Raw genomic sequence first — 25,403 nt, 5'->3', positions numbered from 1 at the left:
ATCACAAACGTTCGCACTATCAAGATCGAAGATGAACTTGTTGCGAGTTACAAACCATTCAGAACGTTCAGTTAGGTATCCACTCTTAAAAAATGCATATAGAGTCGTATTAGTGTAAACGGGAGATAAGAACTGATGGAAGTGTTGGCAGCCGTTACACTAATATGACTCTATATGCATTTTTTAAGAGTGGATACCTAGCTGAACGTTCTGAACGGTTTGTAACTCCCAAGAAGTTCACCTTCGATCTTGATGGTGTGAACATTTGTGATCACTGTGGCGCGTCATTTTTCAATCGGTGTTCATGGTGCAAGTTAATGGTTTGTTTCGAACATTTTGTGAATGTCTGCGGTGTCCATTTTGTGAAGTGTAAAACATAAATTCCATAGAAAGTTGATCTCTGCACCTCTTAAGCACGTATTTTCTGTCGCCCTCCTGATACACATTTTGAGTCATTAGCAGCTAATATATATCCTGTCATAAATGTTCACACTATACTTTCAAATGAGCCTTACTAGAGATTGCACTATCGACATCGCACTCAAGGGGTTCCTTGCAAGTGTTGAAAATTTTGTAGGATGGCTTAGTCCGTCTGTCTATCAACAGGTATCAGAGCAGAAACGGTAAGAGATATTGAGATGCGGATTTTTACAATCGATTCAGAGTTTAAATGCTAGGTTTCATCTTCTCCATTGACTCTCTATTCAGGAAGAGATTCAAATTAGTAATTTCCGGTCTCACCGTTTATCACCATAAAAGGAAAACCTTATGCTTAACAAGTGTAAGAGTTATTGAAAAACCTTTTGACAGCAATTAGTCGCACCTAAACGGTTTATTATTATTATTATTATTATTATTATTATTATTATTATTATTATTATTATTATTATTATTATTATTATTATTATTATCATTGATAAATTTATTCTAAATATTTCTTTTCAGACCTGAATTCGTTCGTGGCTACGCAGTTAGTGTACGCGGCTTTGGTTTGGGAGACCCGGATTAGATTCCCTGCAGAAGCTCATGCAGTTCGGATTTCAGGTTAATCAGTAGGCCCACGTCTCATATAGCCTCGCTCCTGAACGGGACGTTAAACTCAAAATCAACTCAACTCAATTTTTTCAGATTCGGGACATAAAGCCGAAAGACACAACCTACTTTTCAAAGTTGGATCGGAACTACTACTCAAATTTGTGTTGCACTTTTAAATTCTATAGTAGGCGTTATATAAAATAATTCTTTTATTCGTTAACATTTCAACTTAAATCTTGTGGTTGAATTGTTATTAAAATAACATGAAGGAACTCAATATACTGTATTAATAAGTTTTTATAGTAGCTTTTATATTAAAATTATAGAAAGAGCAAGGTCGCTTATGTTGTGGTTTCCAAGGGGGGGGGGGCGGTATAAGCGACGCTTCAAATATAGTTTGAAATTTTGCTGTAACTAATGTAAAAATCCTATTGTGTTTTCGATATTTCCAAGTACAATTTCCTCTAAAGGGGGGAGCGCCCCACCTTGTTCCCCTGATGGGCGCCCTTGAACAAGAGCTTTAGAGCTTTCCTCTAACAACGTTGCCAAGATATTACGTGCCTTTTCAACTTGCAATGTTAATTCAAATTCAACCAAACATCTGCTACACACATTTGGTTGCAACTTTTATAATATCGAACTGACTAAATAGGTAGAGAAAGTAACATAACATACATTACGTACCATCAGAATATTGTGAAGGTAATAATCGTATGGTTGTACTCCTTGATTTGCCCCAAGTGGTATGTTTCAAATTGTTACACGAGCCATCTATATTTCTGTATTTGGAAGATTTACAAACTGGTGGAGATGGGCAGGTATCAGAAGCGTTTGTTTCTTTCAGAGAGTGTTGCTGCAGCGAATTCAGTACTTGTTGAGTCAGAGTTAATCTAAAGTAGACAAAAGACAAGAACAGAACATAAATTACTTCAGAAGATACTCACTGTTTTAATCATAAAACAGTTCGAATTTTGAGATTTACTTGCAATACCCTAGCAGAAGTAAGTACGCCAGAAATGTTTACTTAGCGGGGTGTACAAAATAAAAGGGAGATTCTCTCAGAATAGTGATATACATTTTTAAACAAACTCAAAGAATACAATATATTTTGTTACGCAACTATTACCAAGAATAATTGGCTCCATATTCCCCCTCCCTCGCAGCTTTCATTTATGGAGCTCAATCCGCTAAAAAAAAATCTACACTTTGTAATACACCACTTGCAGAGTAGCAATTACCAGCTGAATCTGGTATAGGCTTATTACTAAATTTTCACATTTTTCCTTATTGAAGAGGAGGTAGGTGAATGATCAAGCTGTTGCCAATTTCAGTCATCTGCATCTGTCCATCAATCTCTTTCCTCGGAAACGACCGCGGAGCCCAGGAGGGTAGGTACGTATAAAGCGGGTCTGTTTTGTCAATTGTTTTGATCGAAACACCTCCCGAAACAATGAGGTCATGTAGTTCTTGAAACCGTACATGAGAACGAGGTCGCTTCGTATTTTGAAGTGAAATATATAAATAAGAATATTGCCTTCTGTCCTAAACGCTAAACCTTTTTTTAACTTGATGTAATAAATAACCTATATGATACTGATTGATACAATTGGATTTGAGGGAGTATTCCTTTTCCATCCAGGGATATGTGTAAAGAAATTTGAGGGTGTTAGGTGATGTTGGGGTAGATTACTCCCTGAGTAGCACACTTCGTAGGGCGTATATCTAATAGATGGCACAGATGGAAAATGGTACATGCAAAAGTAAAGATTAAACGACGTTTATAATATTACAAATTCTCCGTACTCAACGGTTTGTAGGTGTTATAGATCTGCAACCCAGAAGGTGGGGCAACTGCGCCGTGGATTTCGAATAGGGTGTATTTCTTGATTCTTTAACATAATAATTCATGTGTACCGACATATTATAGAATTTAATATGTTTAGACTAAATACTACAGTATTATTGTATATTTACTGCAGTTAAGAAAAGTTATACAACATATATATATAATTTTTGTGATACATAATTTAGGCTCTTAGGCTTTCAGACTGAAAAAGGTGGGACATGCTATAAAAATCTACATTAAGTATTGAAGTGTAATAGGCTTACTAATAATTATACATATGCTTTTTTGCTAAAATATAAAAAGTGAATGAGAAAAAGAATTATTCATATTAGTTGAATATCTACGACTAACAAATGAAAGCTTCTTTAAATATCGCACGCGTGCTACTATTATTAGTATTATTATTATTGATAGATTTATTCTAAATGTTTCCAGATCTGGACCCATAAGGCCAAAAGTCTGGATCGTTAAGGAGAAACGACTGGTATGTTTTGGTACGCACGACATAAATTTAGAGAAGCGGTTGGTACTTTTGCAATTTTGAACAATTTTAGGATGTCAATGACGTAAATCCAGGACTGTCCTTCCTATACCGGGACGTCTCGGAGCATTATACATGACTCAATGCGCGTACTCGGGAATGCGGTTATGCCAATCTTGGCAAAACTCCTGCGTGCTTGTTTTTTGTAGAATGCAGGTTATTTAGGGTTGCCAAAGGCCCGGTATTTTATCGGTCAGTTACGTTTTTGATCTCCTTTTCTAGTGTCCGGTACGACTTCAAAACCGGATGTTAAATGTCCGGTAATTTTTGCTCTTACTAGTCCTACACTTTGTTCTATTGAGATTATTTTTAGAGGAATCGTTCGTTTTCGAGGAATTATTTTTAAGGGAATGAACATGGCTAAAGTATAACTTATAATTCGCTTCGATATCTACCTGTCGTGCGCGGAATTTGCTGAAGAGTTGAAGGCAGAAATATTTACAAAACTTATGAAAACTGCTAAAGGTCAACAAATGTACGTTTTCAAGAGTGCAACTATGCACTGTTTCATCCTCAACTACATCTTCCAATTAAATAATGCATCCAGACCCAGTAAAAGTATGTAGGCATTATGAAACATTACCAGCCCCAGTGAAGCCGGTAGGACTTATTTTTCAAGTATGTATTTTGCATGTCACAATTATATTTGATTTTCTGTTTTAAAGACGATGTGTTATTGATTGTAGATTATAAAATGTACATGCTGACAACCAAAACTGGAATAAGTACGTTTAATAAATGTTTCAAAAGTAACAGAATTTTTTAAATTCGGACTCTGAATCGCTCCATTTCATGCGAAGTGACCACTTTCAAGATTTTTTTTAAGGTTATGACATCATCGCTCGTCAAAAATACAGAGTATACGTATTCCAGGAGTATACGTATTTCCAAGTTCAAAAGTTGGCAACCCTAGATTGTTCTGTTGTTTCTTCGGTATTCCAGAAACGTGCCCGGTATTTCCATGTTCAAAAGTTGGCAACCCTAGATTGCTCTGTTGTTTCTTCGGTATTCCAGGAAGGTGCCTGGTATTTTCATTTTCAAAAGTTAGCAACCCTAGATTGTTCCGTTGTGTCTTCGGTATTCCAGAAACGTGCCCGGTATTTCCATGTTCAAAAGTTGGCAACCCTAGATTGCTCTGTTGTTTCTTCGGTATTCCAGGAAGGTGCCTGGTATTTTCATTTTCAAAAGTTAGCAACCCTAGATTGTTCCGTTGTGTCTTCGGTATTCCAGAAACGTGCCCGGTATTTCCATGTTCAAAAGTTGGCAACCCTAGATTGTTCCGTTGTGTCTTCGGTATTCCAGGAAGGTGCCTGGTATTTCCATTTTCAAAAGTTGGCAACCCTAGATTGTTCCGTTGTGTCTTCGGTATTCCAGAAACGTGCCCGGTATTTCCATGTTCAAAAGTTGGCAACCCTAGATTGCTCTGTTGTTTCTTCGGTATTCCAGGAAGGTGCCTGGTATTTCCATTTTCAAAAGTTAGCAACCCTAGATTGTTCCGTTGTTTCTTCGGTATTCCAGGAAGGTGCCCGGTATTTCCATGTTCAAAAGTTGGCAACCCTAGATTGTTCCGTTGTGTCTTCGGTATTCCAGAAACGTGCCCGGTATTTCCATGTTCAAAAGTTGGCAACCCTAGATTGCTCTGTTGTTTCTTCGGTATTCCAGGAAGGTGCCCGGTATTTCCATGTTCAAAAGTTGGCAACCCTAGTTTGTTCCGTTGTGTCTTCAGTATTCCAGAAACGTGCCCGGTATTTCCATGTTCAAAAGTTGGCAACCCTAGATTGCTCTGTTGTTTCTTCGGTATTCGAGGAAGGTGCCTGGTATTTCCATTTTCAAAAGTTAGCAACCCTAGATTGCTCTGTTGTTTCTTCGGTGTTCCAGGAAGGTGCCCGGTATTTCCATTTTCAAAAGCTGGCAACCCTAGATTGCTCTGTTGTTTCTTCGGTATTCCAAAAACGTGCCTGGTATTTCCATTTTCAAAAGTTAGCAACCCTAGATTGTTCCGTTGTTTCTTCGGTATTCCAGGAAGGTGCCCGGTATTTCCATGTTCAAAAGTTGGCAACCCTAGATTGTTCCGCTGTGTCTTCGGTATTCCAGAAACGTGCCCGGTATTTCCATGTTCAAAAGTTGGCAACCCTAGATTGCTCTGTTGTTTCTTCGGTATTCCAGGAAGGTGCCCGGTATTTCCATGTTCAAAAGTTGGCAACCCTAGATTGTTCCGTTGTGTCTTCGGTATTCCAGAAACGTGCCCGGTATTTCCATGTTCAAAAGTTGGCAACCCTAGATTGTTCCGTTGTGTCTTCGGTATTCCAGAAACGTGCCCGGTATTTCCATTTTCAAAAGTTGGCAACCCTAGATTGCTCTGTTGTTTCTTCGGTGTTCCAGGAAGGTGCCCGGTATTTCCATGTTCAAAAGTTGGCAACCCTAGATTGTTCCGTTGTGTCTTAGGTATTCCAGAAACGTGCCCGGTATTTCCATGTTCAAAAGTTGGCAACCCTAGATTGCTCTGTTGTTTCTTCGGTATTCCAGGAAGGTGCCCGGTATTTCCATGTTCAAAAGTTGGCAACCCTAGATTGCTCTGTTGTTTCTTCGGTATTCGAGGAAGGTGCCTGGTATTTCCATTTTCAAAAGTTAGCAACCCTAGATTGCTCTGTTGTTTCTTCGGTGTTCCAGGAAGGTGCCCGGTATTTCCATTTTCAAAAGCTGGCAACCCTAGATTGCTCTGTTGTTTCTTCGGTATTCCAGAAACGTGCCTGGTATTTCCATTTTCAAAAGTTAGCAACCCTAGATTGTTCCGTTGTTTCTTCGGTATTCCAGGAAGGTGCCCGGTATTTCCATGTTCAAAAGTTGGCAACCCTAGATTGTTCCGTTGTGTCTTCGGTATTCCAGAAACGTGCCCGGTATTTCCATGTTCAAAAGTTGGCAACCCTAGATTGCTCTGTTGTTTCTTCGGTATTCGAGGAAGGTGCCTGGTATTTCCATTTTCAAAAGTTAGCAACCCTAGATTGCTCTGTTGTTTCTTCGGTGTTCCAGGAAGGTGCCCGGTATTTCCATGTTCAAAAGTTGGCAACCCTAGATTGTTCCGTTGTGTCTTCGGTATTCCAGAAACGTGCCCGGTATTTCCATGTTCAAAAGTTGGCAACCCTAGATTGCTCTGTTGTTTCTTCGGTATTCCAGGAAGGTGCCCGGTATTTCCATGTTCAAAAGTTGGCAACCCTAGATTGTTCCGTTGTGTCTTCGGTATTCCAGAAACGTGCCCGGTATTTCCATGTTCAAAAGTTAGCAACCCTAGATTGTTCCGTTGTGTCTTCGGTATTCCAGAAACGTGCCCGGTATTTCCATTTTCAAAAGTTAGCAACCCTAGATTACTCTGTTTTTTCTTCGGTGTTCCAGGAAGGTGCCCGGTATTTCCATGTTCAAAAGTTGGCAACCCTAGATTGTTCCGTTGTGTCTTCGGTATTCCAGAAACGTGCCCGGTATTTCCATGTTCAAAAGTTGGCAACCCTAGATTACTCTGTTGTTTCTTCGGTATTCCAGGAAGGTGCCCGGTATTTCCATGTTCAAAAGTTGGCAACCCTAGATTGCTCTGTTGTTTCTTCGGTATTCGAGGAAGGTGCCTGGTATTTCCATTTTCAAAAGTTAGCAACCCTAGATTGCTCTGTTGTTTCTTCGGTGTTCCAGGAAGGTGCCCGGTATTTCCATTTTCAAAAGCTGGCAACCCTAGATTGCTCTGTTGTTTCTTCGGTATTCCAGAAACGTGCCTGGTATTTTCATTTTCAAAAGTTAGCAACCCTAGATTGTTCCGTTGTTTCTTCGGTATTCCAGGAATGTGCCCGGTATTTCCATGTTCAAAAGTTGGCAACCCTAGATTGTTCCGTTATGTCTTCGGTATTCCAGAAACGTGCCCGGTATTTCCATGTTCAAAAGTTGGCAACCCTAGATTGTTCCGTTGTGTCTTCGGTATTCCAGAAACGTGCCCGGTATTTCCATGTTCAAAAGTTGGCAACCCTAGATTGCTCTGTTGTTTCTTCGGTATTCCAGGAAGGTGCCCGGTATTTCCATGTTCAAAAGTTAGCAACCCTAGATTGTTCCGTTGTGTCTTCGGTATTCCAGAAACGTGCCCGGTATTTCCATGTTCAAAAGTTGGCAACCCTAGATTGCTCTGTTGTTTCTTCGGTATTCCAGGAAGGTGCCCGGTATTTCCATGTTCAAAAGTTGGCAACCCTAGATTGTTCCGTTGTGTCTTCGGTATTCCAGAAACGTGCCCGGTATTTCCATGTTCAAAAGTTGGCAACCCTAGATTGTTCCGTTGTGTCTTCGGTGTTCCAGAAACGTGCCCGGTATTTCCATTTTCAAAAGTTAGCAACCCTAGATTGCTCTGTTGTTTCTTCGGTGTTCCAGGAAGGTGCCCGGTATTTCCATGTTCAAAAGTTGGCAACCCTAGATTGTTCCGTTGTGTCTTCGGTATTCCAGAAACGTGCCCGGTATTTCCATGTTCAAAAGTTGGCAACCCTAGGTTGCTCTGTTGTTTCTTCGGTATTCCAGGAAGGTGCCCGGTATTTCCATGTTCAAAAGTTGGCAACCCTGGATTGCTCTGTTGTTTCTTCGGTATTCGAGGAAGGTGCCTGGTATTTCCATTTTCAAAAGTTAGCAACCCTAGATTGCTCTGTTGTTTCTTCGGTGTTCCAGGAAGGTGCCCGGTATTTCCATTTTCAAAAGCTGGCAACCCTAGATTGCTCTGTTGTTTCTTCGGTATTCCAGAAACGTGCCTGGTATTTCCATTTTCAAAAGTTAGCAACCCTAGATTGTTCCGTTGTTTCTTCGGTATTCCAGAAACGTGCCCGGTATTTCCATGTTCAAAAGTTGGCAACCCTAGATTGTTCCGTTGTGTTTTCGGTATTCCAGAAACGTGCCCGGTATTTCCATGTTCAAAAGTTGGCAACCCTAGATTGCTCTGTTGGTTCTTCGGTATTCCAGGAAGGTGCCCGGTATTTCCATGTTCAAAAGTTGGCAACCCTAGATTGTTCCGTTGTGTCTTCGGTATTCCAGAAACGTGCCCGGTATTTCCATGTTCAAAAGTTGGCAACCCTAGATTGCTCTTTTGTTTCTTCGGTATTCGAGGAAGGTGCCTGGTATTTCCATTTTCAAAAGTTAGCAACCCTAGATTGCTCTGTTGTTTCTTCGGTGTTCCAGGAAGGTGCCCGGTATTTCCATTTTCAAAAGCTGGCAACCCTAGATTGCTCTGTTGTTTCTTCGGTATTCCAGAAACGTGCCTGGTATTTCCATTTTCAAAAGTTAGCAACCCTAGATTGTTCCGTTGTTTCTTCGGTATTCCAGGAAGGTGCCCGGTATTTCCATGTTCAAAAGTTGGCAACCCTAGATTGTTCCGTTGTGTCTTCGGTATTCCAGAAACGTGCCCGGTATTTCCATGTTCAAAAGTTGGCAACCCTAGATTGCTCTGTTGTTTCTTCGGTATTCCAGGAAGGTGCCCGGTATTTCCATGTTCAAAAGTTGGCAACCCTAGATTGTTCCGCTGTGTCTTCGGTATTCCAGAAACGTGCCCGGTATTTCCATGTTCAAAAGTTGGCAACCCTAGATTCCTCTGTTGTTTCTTTGGTATTCCAGAAACGTGCCCGGTATTTCCATTTTCAAAAGCTGGCAACCCTAGATTGCTCTGTTGTTTCTTTGGTATTCCAGGAAGGTTCTCGGTATTTCCATTTTCAAAAGTTGGCAACCCTAGATTGTTCCGTTGTGTCTTCGGTATTCCAGAAACGTGCCCGGTATTTCCATTTTCAAAAGTTGGCAACCCTAGATTCCTCTGTTGTTTCTTCGGTATTCCAGTAAGGTGCCCGGTATTTCCATTTTCAAAAGTTGGCAACCCTAGATTGTTCTGTTGTTTCTTCGATGTTTTATGGTATATTGTATATAACCATATAGGTATTTCGAATACTAAATGGGATTTTCGTTAAAATCATCAGATTAAATAATGTACATGGGAAATTGTAGAGTAACTGCTGGGTAATTGTTGAGGAACTGCTGATATTACGCTAATCGGCATTAGTGTGGGACTTAAAACTCGAAAGATTTTGCTGGTGTTATGGAATAACCGTTTGATATGAAACACTAGTTGATCTCGCTAGAGATGTGATGCTTCCAAGGACAGGAACTTCTGTGCCACATTCCTATGATATTCTAAGGTTATCTCTCTATGATTGTGGTCAGAGTTATATTCCTGTATACTAAAATCAGATTTTGAATTCGTATTCAGTTTTACAGATAAGTGTTTTGAAATATGTATTGTCATGTTTAAATGTAATAAGAGACGTAATACTTCTTAAGGATTTTCTTTTAAACAAAAGCTCTTTTAAACACAGTGTTCCGGGAGGAAACCCACAAAATTAGTATGCATGTTTCTTACATCTAAACAAGAAAGAAGTTTACTCTGGATTTTGGAGAGAAGTGAATAGTTTCGGAGATACAGGCCGTTTTAAACAATTTGGTGATAATGGCGACAAGTTGGCTACATTAGAGAGCTGTTTCGAATAGTAGGATATAATTTTCTGAATTAAACCAAACGCCACAATTGAATCGTTAAGTTCGAAAACCGCACATCTCCATCGAAGCTGATTTGAGAGGAACGACAAACAAAACTAACTTAGTCAATATTTATCCGACATATAGGGTTGATTTCATTCTCGGACCGTAGAACTGTCATTTTCCTACTAACCAAAAATGAAAACAGTCCTATATGTCAAATGTATATTGTCTAATTTAGTTTTGTTTGTTGCTTCTCTCAAATTAGCTACGATGGAGATGACCGGTTTTCGAACTCAACGATTCAATTGGAGATTTGGGTGTTTAGCTTAGATTAATGAACGTGTAAAAAGATCGGGCGGCGCATCGTCTTGAGATTTTAGAGCTGCAAACAGCATGCATGATTTTTTGTAGACACCAAATGAAGTCGGTAGACATTTTTTTGGGGGGGAGGGGGGGGGCAAGACAGGTTATCAGTTTGGGAAAGATAGAAATTCAAGTTCTGCAGGAAATTATTTTGGCCATATCTGCTTGGGCAAAGTTGCCTTCTCGACGTCAAGTTTCAATGGTAGTCGGTCCACTAGCTAAGGAATGTATCCTGACCTCTGCAGAGAACTGTCCAGTCCGTAAGTAGGCGAGGGTAAATAAAGGATCCATTTAGACTCGTAGACAGCCGGTTTCGTGGAAAAATGGGCAAGGCATGAGCGTGAGGTGGGTGAAGAAGGTAGAGTTAGGGGTAGTACTCCTAGTTTATACATGGTAATAACAATTTATTACATAAAGTTACACGAAAGAGCAAAAAAAGATGAATAAGTATAAGACACATTAGATGTCTACAATTTCACAAATGAAAAAGTTCCTTGTTCACCTCCATGTTAGAGTACACAGGAATTAACACAGAGAGAAAAATAACGGGAGTTGGCTGAAATTTCTGTCCTTATCAGTTCCGAGTAATAACTACTCAACAGACGAACTTAGTTCACAAATTAATACATAATACTCACAGAAAATAATAAATCAAAAAATAGATCTCAAGTCACAATTTAGTGGAAATTGATTATTATTAGCAACATACAATAATCAATCAATACTCTATAAGTTCATGGATATGAACCACAGATTCACCTAGTATATTTACAATTTTCCACTTTACTAAGAAGTGACTAGATTTGGAGATACAAACTCACATCAGATTGGCTACACTGGACAACCAACAAACAATTTTAGTCTACATATTCATTACATCGAAACATGAGTCAAGTTTATCTTGCACTTTGCTGAGATAAATTCACACATATTTCTTGTTTTACCGTGACAAACACGTTGACTGAATTTGTTTGTTGATGGTCGCATTGTAGCCAACCTGTAATAATTATCACCAAATTCCCTAAACTGGCTGTATCTTCCAAACAGCATTTCTCAGTGTAGTGCAGAGTAAATTTTCTTCTTGTGAAAATCAGAGATGGAGTGGGTCAGTGGGTCGGTGGGTCAGTGGGTCAAGTTTTCTGAGTGGGGCAACAGCATGTGATCCACCGTGACCCACCCCCCACCGTGACCCACCGACTCAGTATGATCTACCGACTCTCTCTGCTCACTGCATTGTAGACAGTATCTTCTGAAGACTTTAAATTTGTCTCCGTTTTACTATCAACACCTTCATTTCCGTTCCTTTTCCACTTGTTTCTGTCTACTTACCTGAGGTGAGTATATCTAACCAAGTGAAAAAAGAACTTCAGGGACTTTTGGATATTGATATTTTTATTAGTAATAATAGCAATAGGATTTACGCTACAACTTGGCTTTTGAGACCTGTGAGTTTTTAGAGCTAACTACTGGAAAAAATACATTGTTGAATCACTGTAACATATAAATTATTATATAAAAAATTGAATGTAACTGTGTGCGCCTGATCATCACGGTCAAATTGCAAAGTCAAATGAAATTACTTTTGGTATATAGTTAGGCCTTAATCCAAATTGGGATGTTATATTGCTTTTATTATAATGCATAATATCCTAAGGAGGTAGTGAGGATCCGAATTTTTGCGAAAAAAATGAGTATCTCGCAAACCGTTAAACTTACGGAGCTCAAAATCAGTGTATTAACTCTTTATTGAAAATAAACAGTGTGTGTTCTAGCATTTTTTAAATTCTCCTTTATGTGGGGGGGGGGGCACTTTCTATATATGGAAAATTGGTAGTGAGTTTTTTAGTAAAAATGATCGAAAACGATCGGTTTTATTTAACAAAAAAAAAAGAAAAGAAAAAGAAACAGAAAAGAAAGTACTTGGCTTCATATATCCATTGCTTTCTGCTATAATAATTCCTGAAGCTTATGTTTATTATATGGGACGCTTACAGCACAGGGTAATCAACCCATAAAGTTGTGAGAAAAATAGGCATAAAATTTGTAATGTAAGCTTAATTACACGGAAATTTTGAAGTTTGGATTCTACGCATAATTGAATTGAAAATTTTACACTTCTTTTCCCTTTACGTTGGTCTACTTACTTTGATTTGGAACTTTGAAATTTCATCTCTTTTTCCGCTGAAAAGTATTGATAATTCAACAAGGAAATAATTATCCTATGATAATTTAATTGAAATTCATCGTAATTTGACCCATGGCAAACAGCAGTGTGGTAATTGAAGTTGAAGAAGGAGGGAATTTCACATTCAGCTCTGAACACTTTCCAGGAACCTCGTTCCCTTTCGCTTTCTAGACGGGGGAGGGAACTTGGTAATGGTATCAAACTTTCATGTATAATTACAAAAATTAAATTTATAAACAAATAAGAAATCATAAGTTTATCAGGATTTAATTGATAATTTATTCACAAGATTCCCTATCAAAGGCGTGGTAGATGAAGTTTCTTTTCTACATGGGTCGACATTGCCAACTGACATGGTCGATATGGGAAAGGTGTTGTACGGTGATAGAGAGATGATACTTCTTGCTGAGTATTTCAAACCTGACGAAGAAAAAACGTTATCAGACTTAAGTCTAACAAGTAGATTGTTGATGAGAAGTTGCAGAAATCGGGTAGAAGTATTATCAATTTCCACGACAGAGTGCGAACGGGGATTTCCCCTTATGAATTTACAGATTACTAACTAACTAACTAACTCTATGGCCTATGGAACCCGGAGGTTCAATGCCGAGTTCACAAAAGCTCTCCACTGACTTCTATCCTCAGCTAACTGCACCCAGTTTCTACTTTTTCCAATCTCTGCGAGATCCATCTTAATATTGTCATCCCTAGGTCCTCCTAATGGTCGTTTTCCGATTGGTCTTCCAGTCAAGACTTTGAAAGCGTTTCTACTTTCCTCCATTCTAGCTACATGACCCGCCCACCTAAGCCTCCTAGACTTGACGACCCTAACAATGTTGGGTGAACCATATACATTATGTAGTTCCTCGTTATGAAGTTTCCGCCATTCCCCATTCCCGTTCCTCTTGGGTCCGAATATTCTTCTCAGGATCTTGTTCTCAAATACTTTCAGTCTACGTTCTTCCCTCAGAGTAAGTGACCGTGTTTCGCAGCCGTACAGAACAACAGGCATGATTATCGTTTTGTATATTTTAAGCTTCAAATTCCTCGACAGAATTCGCGACAACAAGAGATTTTGAACCGAATAGTAACACGGATTCCCTGCTTTTAGTCGACATTTAATTTCTTCGTGAATATGATTTTCCTCTGTTAATATTGATCCTAGATATTTGAAACTATCCACTTTATCAAAAGTATTATTTAATATTTTAACGCATCCATAATTTGTTGTATTCCGGTCCCGACGCACTTCCATGTATTTAGTTTTCTCTGCATTTACTTCTAAACCCATGTCCCTGCAAGCGTTTAATAAGATCTCTGCATTTCTTTCTATTGTTCTCCTATCATCCCCTATTAAATTTACATCATCAGCATATGCCGTAACCTGGTGAATACCGTTCAACTCTAGGCCCTGGTTGCTATAATTGATTTTGCTTATAGCGTATTCCAGAACGAAGTTAAATAATAATGGCGACAACGCATCTCCTTGTTTCAGGCCATTTTTGACGTGAAAGCTCGTGGACAAAAATTTTCCTACCCGGACTCTACTTTGAGATTCATTTAAACATATCTTATTTAATCTAATTAGCTTTCTCGGTATTCCGAGTTCTGTAAGGACGTTGTATAATGTTTCTCTCCTAACCGAGTCGTATGCCTTTCTAAAATCAATAAATAGTTGATGTACCGGAGTATTGTATTCCCACTTTTTTCGAGTATTTGGCGAATGGTAAATATTTGGTCGATAGTTGATCGATTTCGTCTAAATCCGCACTGATAATCTCCAATAATTTCATTTGCGTATGGGGTCAGTCTTGGTAACAGAATATTTGAAAGGATTTTATAGGATGTTGACAGAAGAGAAATACCTCGATAATTATTAGTCAGTTTTGTCGCCTTTCTTGTAAATTGGAACAATGATTGATTCTTTACACTCTTGTGGCAATTCTTTCTTGTTCCAGATAAGGAGAATGAGTTTGTGTATCTTGTTCCACAATTTTTCGCCTCCAGCTAAAATTAACTCAGCTGCAATTTCATCTACACCCGGAGATTTGTGTTTCTTTAATTTCTTTATAGCGGTTTCTACTTCTATTCCGTTGGGTTCTGAAATATACGGTTCTGCGGTGTGTATCTCCTTTTCTCCATGCACACTAGTTTTTGGTTGCGTGTTAAGCAAATCGTCAAAGAAATCTTTCCATCCATTTAAGATGCTATCCGTGTCAGTGAGAACTGTGCCGTCAGATTTCTTTAATATATAAGCACGAGGTTGATAGCCTTTCTTAAATTCGTTGAATCCCTTATACATGTCCCGGATGTTTTTATTTTTACTGTTATCTTCAAGTTCCTTAATTTTAGCTTTCAGAAAATCGCGTTTCTTTGTTCTAAAAGTTTTGGAAGTTTCCCGCCTGATATCTGCGAAATTTTGTGTAGTTATTTCATTCGGATTTTGTAGCCAGCGTAATTTTGCCTGTTTTCTCTTCTCTGCTAATTTTATGCATTCCTGGTCGTACCATTGTTTGTTCCTACGTATTTCCGCGTGTCCCAATTTTTCTTTTTGCTGAAATTTTAATGATATCTCTAATTTCAATCCAGGTATCCTCAACACTAGTGCACTCTGAATCTTCTAAGGCCGAGAATCTATTCGAAACTTCAATCTGGTATTTCTCTCTTACCTGGCTCTCTTCTAATTTCTTTAAATTGAATCTCGCCCTTTTCGGACAATGAATATTACCTTTATTCAATGATAGCCTCTCTCGTATTATCGCTGCTACCAGGTAGTGGTCAGTGTCACAATCAGCCCCTCTAAACGACCGGATATCAATTATGCTAGATTGCCTTCTTCTATCTACTAAAACGTGATCAATTTGATTGTGTGTTTTTTCTCTGGTGATATCCAAGTGTATTTATGAACGTCGCGATGTGGGAATTTTGCACTCTTCACGATTAGGTTTTTGGATGTTGCAAAGTTCACGAGTCTAACACCGTTGTCATTACTTTCCTTATGCAGACTTTCGTTCCCTATAATCGGTTTGAAAATATCCTCTCGTCCTACCTTTGCATTGAAATCCACTAATAGAATTTTCATATGCTATCGCGGGAGTTGGTCAAATATCCGTTGGTCTTTTATATCGTTATTCTTATCTTCAGTTGGGGCATGTACATTTAAAACAATAATATCACACCACCGTCCCTTAAGAGTAATAAAAGAAAGTCTATCAGTAACAAATTCAACCCGTTTAATTGCTGGTAATATACGTTTATGAACGAAAAACCCTGTTCCTAACTGGTGACTTTTATTTCCTTCCCCGTAAAAGAACTTAAAATTTCCGGAATTCTCAGATCCATTTCCTTCTCACCTAACTTCCTGAACTCCTACTACGTCCATCCTGTATTTCTCTAACTCACTCGTTACGGATTTTAACGTGCCTGCCCTATAAAGACTCCTAATATTCCATGTTCCAAATCTCATGTCCATTTTCTTTTGCTGAGGTCGTGCCAAGTTAGCAGTCCTTGTCCGAGGCTTTTGTGAATATTTCTGAACAAGTGCTTTTTTTTTTACAGGATGAGGTTGTTAGCCCTACCCAAACCCCCAAGCTGGAGGACCACTCCTAGTCGGCTGTCCGCGACTGCTTATTCAATATATTCGCAGCTAACCTCTATATCTAGAGGCCTTCTCCTCGATCCGCAACCTGGGGACGCGCCATGCCATGGTGACAGGAACCCACGTTAATTTACAGATGACTGATATTAGAAATAGCCTAAGTACTCAAACATTGTCTAACTTGTTTCTCATCAATGTTAATGGCCCACCGCTTGACATGCTCAAAGTAGACGAGCTTGTTATTTCTTGGCTGAAGGATGGACATCATTCCACTGCGGGTGATTTACCGGGAAAAAGTTACCAACAGGAAATAAATCCGATTTCAGATTTGTTTTAAGGTGGAAAATTACGAGTTATGGAAAATATATACTTGTATTACTAATGGCTTATTTGTGTTATTCAACTTTGTACCTAATTTTTAGTAAGTCTCTTCTTTGCTTTAGGTAAACTACTTTGAATAAATATTCATAATAATTGCAATTATGCATATTTGTAAGTTAAATTTAACGTGGTGTTTTAGTGATTACACAAATTACAATTATGAGCATACTTTATGGAAATGCTCTCACATAGGGTACCCGAGCATCTTTATACCGTATGAACAACTGATTTTTCATGGTTTTTTGTGAGAAAAATACTGTGAACTGAGAAACCATAACCTTTTCCATATTGTACAGGGGTATTTTACTGCGAATAGAAGTTTCTTGTGGAATGCGTTCAGAAATTAACACTTGCAAGAATACTCTCTTAGTACAAGTATATTTTAGGCACACACTAATTTCCCCCCACCTCGAACTATTTCAATTTCCTCACTGACAAACACTTTACCATTTTATATCGTATAGGTCAGATCCACCGTTATTGTAACAGAGTACTGTTTGAGCGATTGACTAGAAATTCAAACTCCGATTAGTGACAATTTCACAGTCTTGTTTTATTACAAGTGTAAACTCTTTAGTCAGTTCAGAAGAGTCCCTGGATCGTGTTCAGAGTTGATGACGATGGATTTTGGTGAGTCAGAGTAGGTCAAAGTGGATGAGAGCGGTTATGGTGGGTAGTGGGTCACAGTGGGTCATGGTGGGTGGTGGGTGGTGGGTCAAGTTTTCATTGACCCACGCCAACTCTGGTGAAAATCATGTGTGTTGTTTCTAGGTATCCTCCCGGAACATAACCTGTCAGTCCATCTGACCAAGGATCACTCCAATGTTGAATCTTGAATCTGGTTATAGCCTATATATTTCCTTAAGGGGTTTGTCGAGTAAGTCTCAAAACAAGTTTCAATTCCTTCCCGAAAGTGACTCCAACCCGGATATTCACAATTCTTTTTCCTATAATCTTTGTATTCGATATTACCCGATTGTTTCCCATTATCTCCAAGATGACAGGTATCGATATGTTTATTCAATTCATCCACACTGAACTCAAACACATAAAGCTAACCAAATGAGGCATATACTTTGTATTTATTACATAGTACACTAGCTACTGCTTCCAGTGTGGACCATGAACGAATTATCGCGGGGTTAAGTTCTATTTAATAACCTAAACGTCTTAACTTTTTCTGCACTGAGATGTAAATTTTTATATCTTTAACTATCCGCCATCATACTTCTAATACAATAAGCTTACATTTTCTTGCTCCAAGCGTTACTACGAAGTTAACAAAATATTAAGGAGGATTAATTATAAATCTTAAAATAATATCCAGCTATGATAAAAATTAAATTAACATTGAGCCCTCTTGTGGTATCATTTAGAGTAAATTCTGTAACGAGGTATCTATTTACACACGGGTCAATCCATCTGAAGAGGTCCAAAAATGGTGAAAATGGTTGCTCGACCATGTCCGAAAATTATAGGAATTGGAGTGTGACGAACTGTGTATATGAGAAGGTCAATAACATCATTCACTTGTTGTGGTGGCCATCTTTGTTGTCGGTGGAGTGCCAAGTTTTGCATTTGCAAGCCCAACGAAAACTACAGTTGCTCAGGACGTACGAATTACACGAACACCAAACAAAAACGAATGTTTACAGGAGAGACTGAGGTACCCGGATAATATACATTTTTGTTTCTAAATAAATATGCAGAGTTGCAAACCAATACATGAAATCATCAGAAAAACTACAGAAAATTATACTTTTAAAGGGGCTCATAAGTTGTCTGCTGAATACCATTGCATGTAAAGAGTGTGCAGAAATATCCACAGCTATGATACTACTAGCATCGTAAATTTATGAGAATCAGAAAGTTGAAGTTTGTGATTTTTGATGCCATTTTTATGGCTTAGAGTCTAATATTTCAGGAGGGCAAAAAGCTAAAAATTGCTGCTTAGGCCACAAAGTAATTCTAAATGTGAATAAACTATTGCAAAAAATCATGACTGATATTACATGGAGAAAAAGTGAGGATATGGTAAAAACGCGAAGAAAGTACGTATGTGACGATGGTCGTAGCCCTGAAAGATTTAAATGTTTGGATAAATTTCATACTAGATCTCAAAAACTACGCATTTTGCAGCAATTAGGCCTCTCTTTGTTTGTGTTCAGTTGTGGAAAAGTTTGGGAGTGGCGTTTGTTTCATCTTTCTAGCTTCAAGATCGTTGCCACGTCTATATGGTAAGTGAGTTAGCTCCCTCTTGCTCCCACGACACCCAATGTCGAACTGGACAGCGGTATTAAGGTACTTAAAGTATGAGCAAAGTATCATTGAAATACAATCCCAGTAACGGAAGTTAATATGTTCACAAGATTGCGTTACCTCTATCCTAACTATATATAAAACTACATGAACTGACATAAATTAAAGGTCTACTTTCGATTGACGTGAAAAGTTGAAATTCAGCATGATTGTAGCTTTCAAGCAGGCCCGTGCTGGCCCACCGGGACACCGGGACGTGTCCCGGTGCGCCCTCCGAAACATCACATTATAAATAAAGGTACGGGTTTTCTTTTATAAAAAATTTTACAGTTGTTATTGGTAAAGAACATGATGTGAGTACACTGCGCCCTTTATATAAGGCGCCCTTGCGAAACCACATCAAAGACAAACGGTTTTATTTATTCTTCTGTATGGCACAATTCTGTACAATGAATACAAACTTTTACTGTTGGTAAAGAACCCGTGAAGGATACATTGCGCCCTTGCGAAACAGTAGCGTCATTTCAGATTTGGCTTGGGGAGGCAAGACCCCTTGACATAAGTAAGATTTCACGTTTTTCACTGACTTACAACAATTATATTGATAAAATCTATATAAATCTCAAACTCAGGGGGTGACAAATGCCCCTACGTGCCTCCCCTAAATGACGACCCTGTTGCGAAACTACATAAAAGAAAAACTGTTTTATTTATTCCCCTTTATGGCACAGTTCTGTACAATGAGTACATACTTTTACTGTTCATAAATACCATTTGAAGGGTACAGCGCGCCCTGCGTACAGAGCGTCCTGCGAAACATCATATTATATATAAGTGGCTTTAGTTGTTGTTCTGTAGTTCTGCATACCATTTCAGTATAGTAAATTCATACAGTGGCTGTTGGTAAAGAGCCTGCGAAGGGTATAGTGCGCCCTTATAAAAGACGGCCTACGAAATATCATATTACAAATATTTAAAAAAAAAAAAACTTCATGCATTCATACAGTTGCTATTGACAGAGAATAGGTAAAGATTAAAAGCACTTTTCAAATTATGTATAAAGCCAGTAAAGCAATTAACATGCAGGTCTATTTGATAAGATAATGTAGTAGTTTTTCGTGCTGCTACTAATTTATTGGCAAAAAAAAGTTTCAGAAGTTAAGCGTAATCGATATAGCGCTGTTTAAACAATTCAAGTTTATTTTAAGCTCTTCATTTATAAATTTGATTGTTCCTGTGTGTTTTAGAGCTGTGTTCGAACAATCATTCCATTGTATTTGTAAAATAAAGCTTATATCACTATATTGGTATTGGTATATATATTTAGCTTCATTTTGTTGGACAAAAAATTTATTAGAAGAAATGAGACTGTTTCTCTAATAAATACGTTTTCACGATTTAGTTATTTACTTTACTAAACAAATTAGGTAAATTTAATACATAAAATGGCGCCCTATATACACAAGACACAAGAGTTTACTTAATTAATGTAACAAACGTCCTGAGGTGATTCCTGACACCGAGGTGAAATGAAACGTATAAACCAAGCTAGGTGTAAAAATGCCTCGTTTCGGCACGTTGATCACTCAAAAATTTGTCGAAAGATCTAAAAACAACCATAGCTCAAGAACAAAACGTCGGATCATAGTCAGATAAAAGAGAATGTCCATTAATTTTAGATTCAGTTAGTGTACAATCGGACATAGTGCAATGATGGTGAAAGGGTGACTCCCGAAAAAAGTGGAGTATTCCTTTGAGTGTTTTATCGAACGTTCCGTGAGGGAAATGAACAAAAAGTCAAATTCAAGATTTCCACAATCAGAAATAATAGTATATCGTTCAAGTTAGAAGAACACTTATAATTCGAAAGAAAGAGAAATACACATGTGTAATTGATCTATTTTGTCTCAGTACAGAATAAACTATCGGAAGAAAAACTTAAATGAAACGAAATCTTTAACATATCACCGTTATGTCTCTTAGGCTAATGGTGACGGATGATAAATGAACAGCTTCCTGTCCAAGTTACGAGTGTGTGAAAACGAAAAAAATAACTTTGATTAAGATTAGGTTTAAAACGACAGTACATAGGACAATCAGGTGGCATGTAAAGAAACATAACATGTAGTATCCAAAAATGCAAAGATCATAAGCGATGAACGAGTGTACAATGGATTCTCCACATGGCACAAGGATTTCCAAATGTTTCCTGAATATATATTTGTCAAAAGTAAGCTGGGTTAGAGTTTTCTACTCGTAATATGTAATTCCGTGCTATATATTATTTCTGTGCACAAAAGCAACAAAAATAGATGAAACACGAGATGTTGTTCACGTTACATATCGATGCAAAGAAATGCACTGGGTGAGTATACTTGATTTACCCGTTAGGTGAATATTCTTCCAGGGATACTTTCAAGGGGCTTTTCCCCTCCCTTGGAGTTGGCAAACCGCCTCTTTCTCATGAGATACAAAAAAACTACATTGCTATTGTGAATATACAAAAATCGCGTCCTAGTATAGCTCACTTACATTTTGATTTTGTCACTGCTATAGAAAATTTCTAAAAGAAAGCTCGGAATTATATCCAAAAATGAGGAAAATCTATTTTTTTTAGTTCTAATGTACTTTGTAGATGAATAAATACCTACATGGAGGAAAGAGAATGTGGCACTTTTCGGTACATGTACCAGTACATACGTAGCTTATAGTACTTTCACTAAGGGTATTATGCTTTGGTCGCACACTAAGGAATTATTATCCCTTGTGTGTCAATTGCGAGTGGCTCGCTGAAAATTGTGTTACAGTTTTGTTGTGGAATAGCGCCAGTTAGCGTAGCTATGCTATAGTAGGCATCTACGCAACTTGAGTGATATACATAGTCTGATGGAATTGCTGTATAACAGAATAGGAAGGGATGCGTTCAACGTGAGAGGGTTGTGTATAGGTATTCACAGTCGTGCAGAAGTGTATATGTTCGAGTTTAAGTAAAATTGATTGTGTTAACCTGTGTGTGCCTGCGCAATGGCAGATTACCCTACCCACAAGCTGGCAGAGATGCACCTCATTTATGGAGATGCAAAGAGAAATAGCCTAGAGGCGATTCGTTTATATCGTGGCCGTCGCCCTCAAAGGAGACTAATTTTAAGTGTATTCTTTCCACGCGTCCATATTCGCATTCGAGATGCAGGGTCTCTTCAATTTCCCCTGCGTGAAATTGGAATCACACCATATGAGCAGTTGAATTTGAAGACATCGGACTTGGAATGATCATTGACCTTCCTGAAACTAGCAGTAGCCAAGTGAAGGGCGTAAAAATCCACATTCAACTCTAGTGAACGATCAGCAGCAGAGACTTAATGTGAGCGTGCTCTGCAATATGGTGGATAATTTTGTGGTAGTGTGAAGTAACTGTATATTTGATATAAAGAAAAATGAACTTTTGAAAACTCATTGAAAGAAAACTTTGATTAGAACTGTACATTCTCAGACACCTGTTGTAAATGCATATTTGTTAAATAAACTCGACTAGCTTCCTTCTTTCCTTTCCGCATACCTTCAAGCACAGCCTGAAACTTCCCGATTCATTGGACTCTTAGGTCATCATTCTTGAGCTGAACAAAACTACGAGGAACAGAACAACAAGGGGTATTCAACACACGATTGGGACAGGTGCAGGATCATCAGAGAGAAGCGGATCCCACCGTTGGAGGACCACCAACTCCACAAGTCAAAGAGTACCATTCTGTTGGTTTATCACCGCAGACTCATCAAGCTCCAGCCTAGTAGAATGAAGATGTAGAAGCACATTATCGTAAAGAGACATTATCGACGCCCCTTGCAGTTCAACAGGATCTAGATCCAGATGTTGACTGTCTCCAGCTAATCCAGACTTCTCCAGAGAAAGATATTCATCATTCCAGATGACCAGGACGACGCCAACCACGTTGGATCTATCAGGCTAGTGCTCATTCCTATTCCTTAATTACAACTTTTCTCTTTCTCTCACCCTTTCCCCCAACTAGTCATTTTCAAAATTAGAAACATTCGAATTTTATTTAAAATTCAATCATAATTTAATTGTTAAGTACCGTGTTGTCCATCAGTTCCATTCCCAATAGTTACTTTATTCTATGAGTATTTTTAGAGTTTATTTTGAGCTACAACTGATGGGACAGCACCTACATATGGATGGAGATGCTGTGAGGCTTACGCCATTGTAACAATTCCAAAAAATATATTAACGTTTCATTTTGAGTAATAAGTACAGTGTCGTTTATAGTTTTTTTTTCTGAGAGAAATTAAATAGTTATTTTTAGCTCACCCGCCCACCCTCTCTACGTTTATTCATTTGCTCTGTTAGAGTAATTTTTATTTTGTTGTTTCTTAGTTGAATGATTAAGTAGGTGACAAGAGAAAATTTTGCCAAGTTACTATATTTTGTTTTTCTTTCTGTTAGTATATAAGAAGTGTCATTTACATTTTGGTGTTCGATATATATATATATATATATATATATATATATATATATATATATATATATATATATATAGTAGTGTAAGATATTTATTGTAAGTGTGATTTTGAAAATAGCAATAATGGAGAATACTAGTTCTATCTTCTGCCTTAGATCGTTTAGTAGAGCACCCCAAATTTTCCGGCAAATTGAACGAGTCAGTTCAGTCATTTTTTAGTCATTTTGAGGATTTTTCTGTACTTCATAACCTACGTGATGTACAGAAACGTCATTTGTTGCCGTATTGTTTAGAAAACGGGGCTCGTGCTTATGTGCTAGCTTTACAATCAACCGCAGAATATGATAATCTCATGTATATTCAGATTAAGAAGAAATTAATAGAGGCTTATGAAGATAATATAGTTTCGCAAGTTTTAGAGCAAGAAATGAGAAATAGGGAACAGTCAGATTCTGAATCTGTCTTAGGTTACATTTTTCATAAATGGAAATTAATACTCGAGTAAGATACGATGATGCCAGTGACCGAACAACTTAACTTTATAATCGATGGGTTATTGCCTTCGTTTTATTCTGTAGTTGTAAGAAAATCATATAAGACTGTTATTGAGTTAGCAAAGTCCTTAGGTCTAGAGGAAAGAGTTAATTTTCTTGTCAGCATGGGTAGTCAGCAATTTAAGTCCTTGGCAATAACAAACGAATACAATATACATCCTGTTAGTAATAATGCTATACAGCAAAAAGAAAATACTTTAGATGTTAATATTCAGAACGAAAATGAAATTGTAAGTCAGCCGGAAGAATAAAATACATTGATAGCTCAGTTAGACGGTATCAAAGTCCAGTTACAACATCTGGTGCGAAGAACAGCGCTCGCAAAAGTTTCTCACGCACACAAAGGAAAATCTGTGTGTATACAATCTTATGAGCATTCGCGTTTGGAGCAAGGAAATCCATCCATTCCATCCTTCGCTTCCTCTCATTCGCAGGGTCTTGCTTCTGTCAATGCAGTCAATTTAAATGAGAATATTAAATCAAATAATAGGAATAAAGTAGACAATAATATGTGTAATAATGTTAGAAATAGTAAGGGATATTATGTGCCTATTCAATATGAAGCTGATTTGCCTCATGTTAAAGCATATATAAATAATAAGCCGCATTTATTTCTATTGGATTCAGGCAGCACTGTTAGCATAATTTCTGGTAATAATTTAAGTAATAAGCATAAAATACTCAAAGGAACGACTTTTATTCGTGGCGTCACTGGAAATTCTCAAGAAAGTGATCAAATCGCTTTAGTGAAATTTAAATTAGGAGGTTAGTATTTTACGCATCCTTTTCGAGTGTATAAAGATTTTCCCTATAGTAGTATAATTGGCCAAGATTTTTTTGAAAAATCATCTTGCAATGGTTGATCACAATAAGAATTCTTTTAGTTCTATTAAATTTGGTATTCCTCCAAGAGTTGAATTACCGCCATACGTATCTTTTGATGAAATTTCTAACCATATAGCAAAATTATATAAACCTCAATTTTTAGTAACTCGCTCTGTCGCTTTGCCTCCAAGTTCAAGTGTTCGAATTACATTGAAAAAAATAAATGATCTTGCAGGAAATCGCAATTTATGAGTTCCTAATGAGTTAATAGATACGCAGGCAGAAATTTTTGTGCGTAAATCAGTTGTAGACGAAATTCATCCGGTAATTTCTGTGATTAATACTACAAAAAGTAAACTTTACTTGAAAAAAGATGTTGTTTTGGGTTCTGCCGGAAATGTTATCAGTGATACCAACTTCAAGAAACAAAATAACACTAACAATAAGGTTCATCAGGTTAATGCAGTAGATACAAAATCTTTTCCTGAAGGTTATGATAAATATAGAGTAAATGTTAACCCTGAATTGTTGCCACATCAACAACAGCAATTATATGATTTAGTGGAAGAATTTTATTCTAGTTTTTCTTGGAATGAATTTGATTATGTTTGTGCTAAGGGATATAAGCATAAAATTGAATTAGTAGACAATATCCCAGTAAATCGACCCCAATTTTCGATATCATTTCATCTACGGGGTGAGATCAGAAACAAGTAGATATTTTATTGAAAAGTAAGATCGTTGAGCCTAGTATTAGTCCGTATAATTCTCCGGTAATGCTTGTTAAAAAGAAGAATGGAGAGTATC

At 37.8% G+C, this 25,403-nt stretch overlaps 1 protein-coding gene across 1 annotated transcript in view; it reads right to left on the bottom strand.

The window, feature by feature from the left end:
• The window catches only part of LOC145679616 (immunomodulatory peroxidase-like), a 189,837-nt gene that overhangs the window by 138,044 nt on the left and 26,390 nt on the right, over nt 1-25,403 (bottom strand). Inside the window, exon 3 of the mRNA XM_081750192.1 lies at nt 1,720-1,925. Coding sequence (XP_081606318.1) covers nt 1,720-1,925 — 206 coding nt within the window. The remainder of the gene's footprint in view (nt 1-1,719; nt 1,926-25,403) is intronic.

The sequence above is a fragment of the Thermobia domestica genome, chromosome 2 (assembly GCF_964235325.1).
Source record: "Thermobia domestica chromosome 2, izTheDome1.hap1.1, whole genome shotgun sequence".
In the NCBI taxonomy this organism is placed as follows: Eukaryota; Metazoa; Arthropoda; class Insecta; order Zygentoma; family Lepismatidae; genus Thermobia; species Thermobia domestica.
Note: the sequence above shows the minus strand (reverse complement) of the source record. Positions and strands in the feature narration are given on the sequence as shown.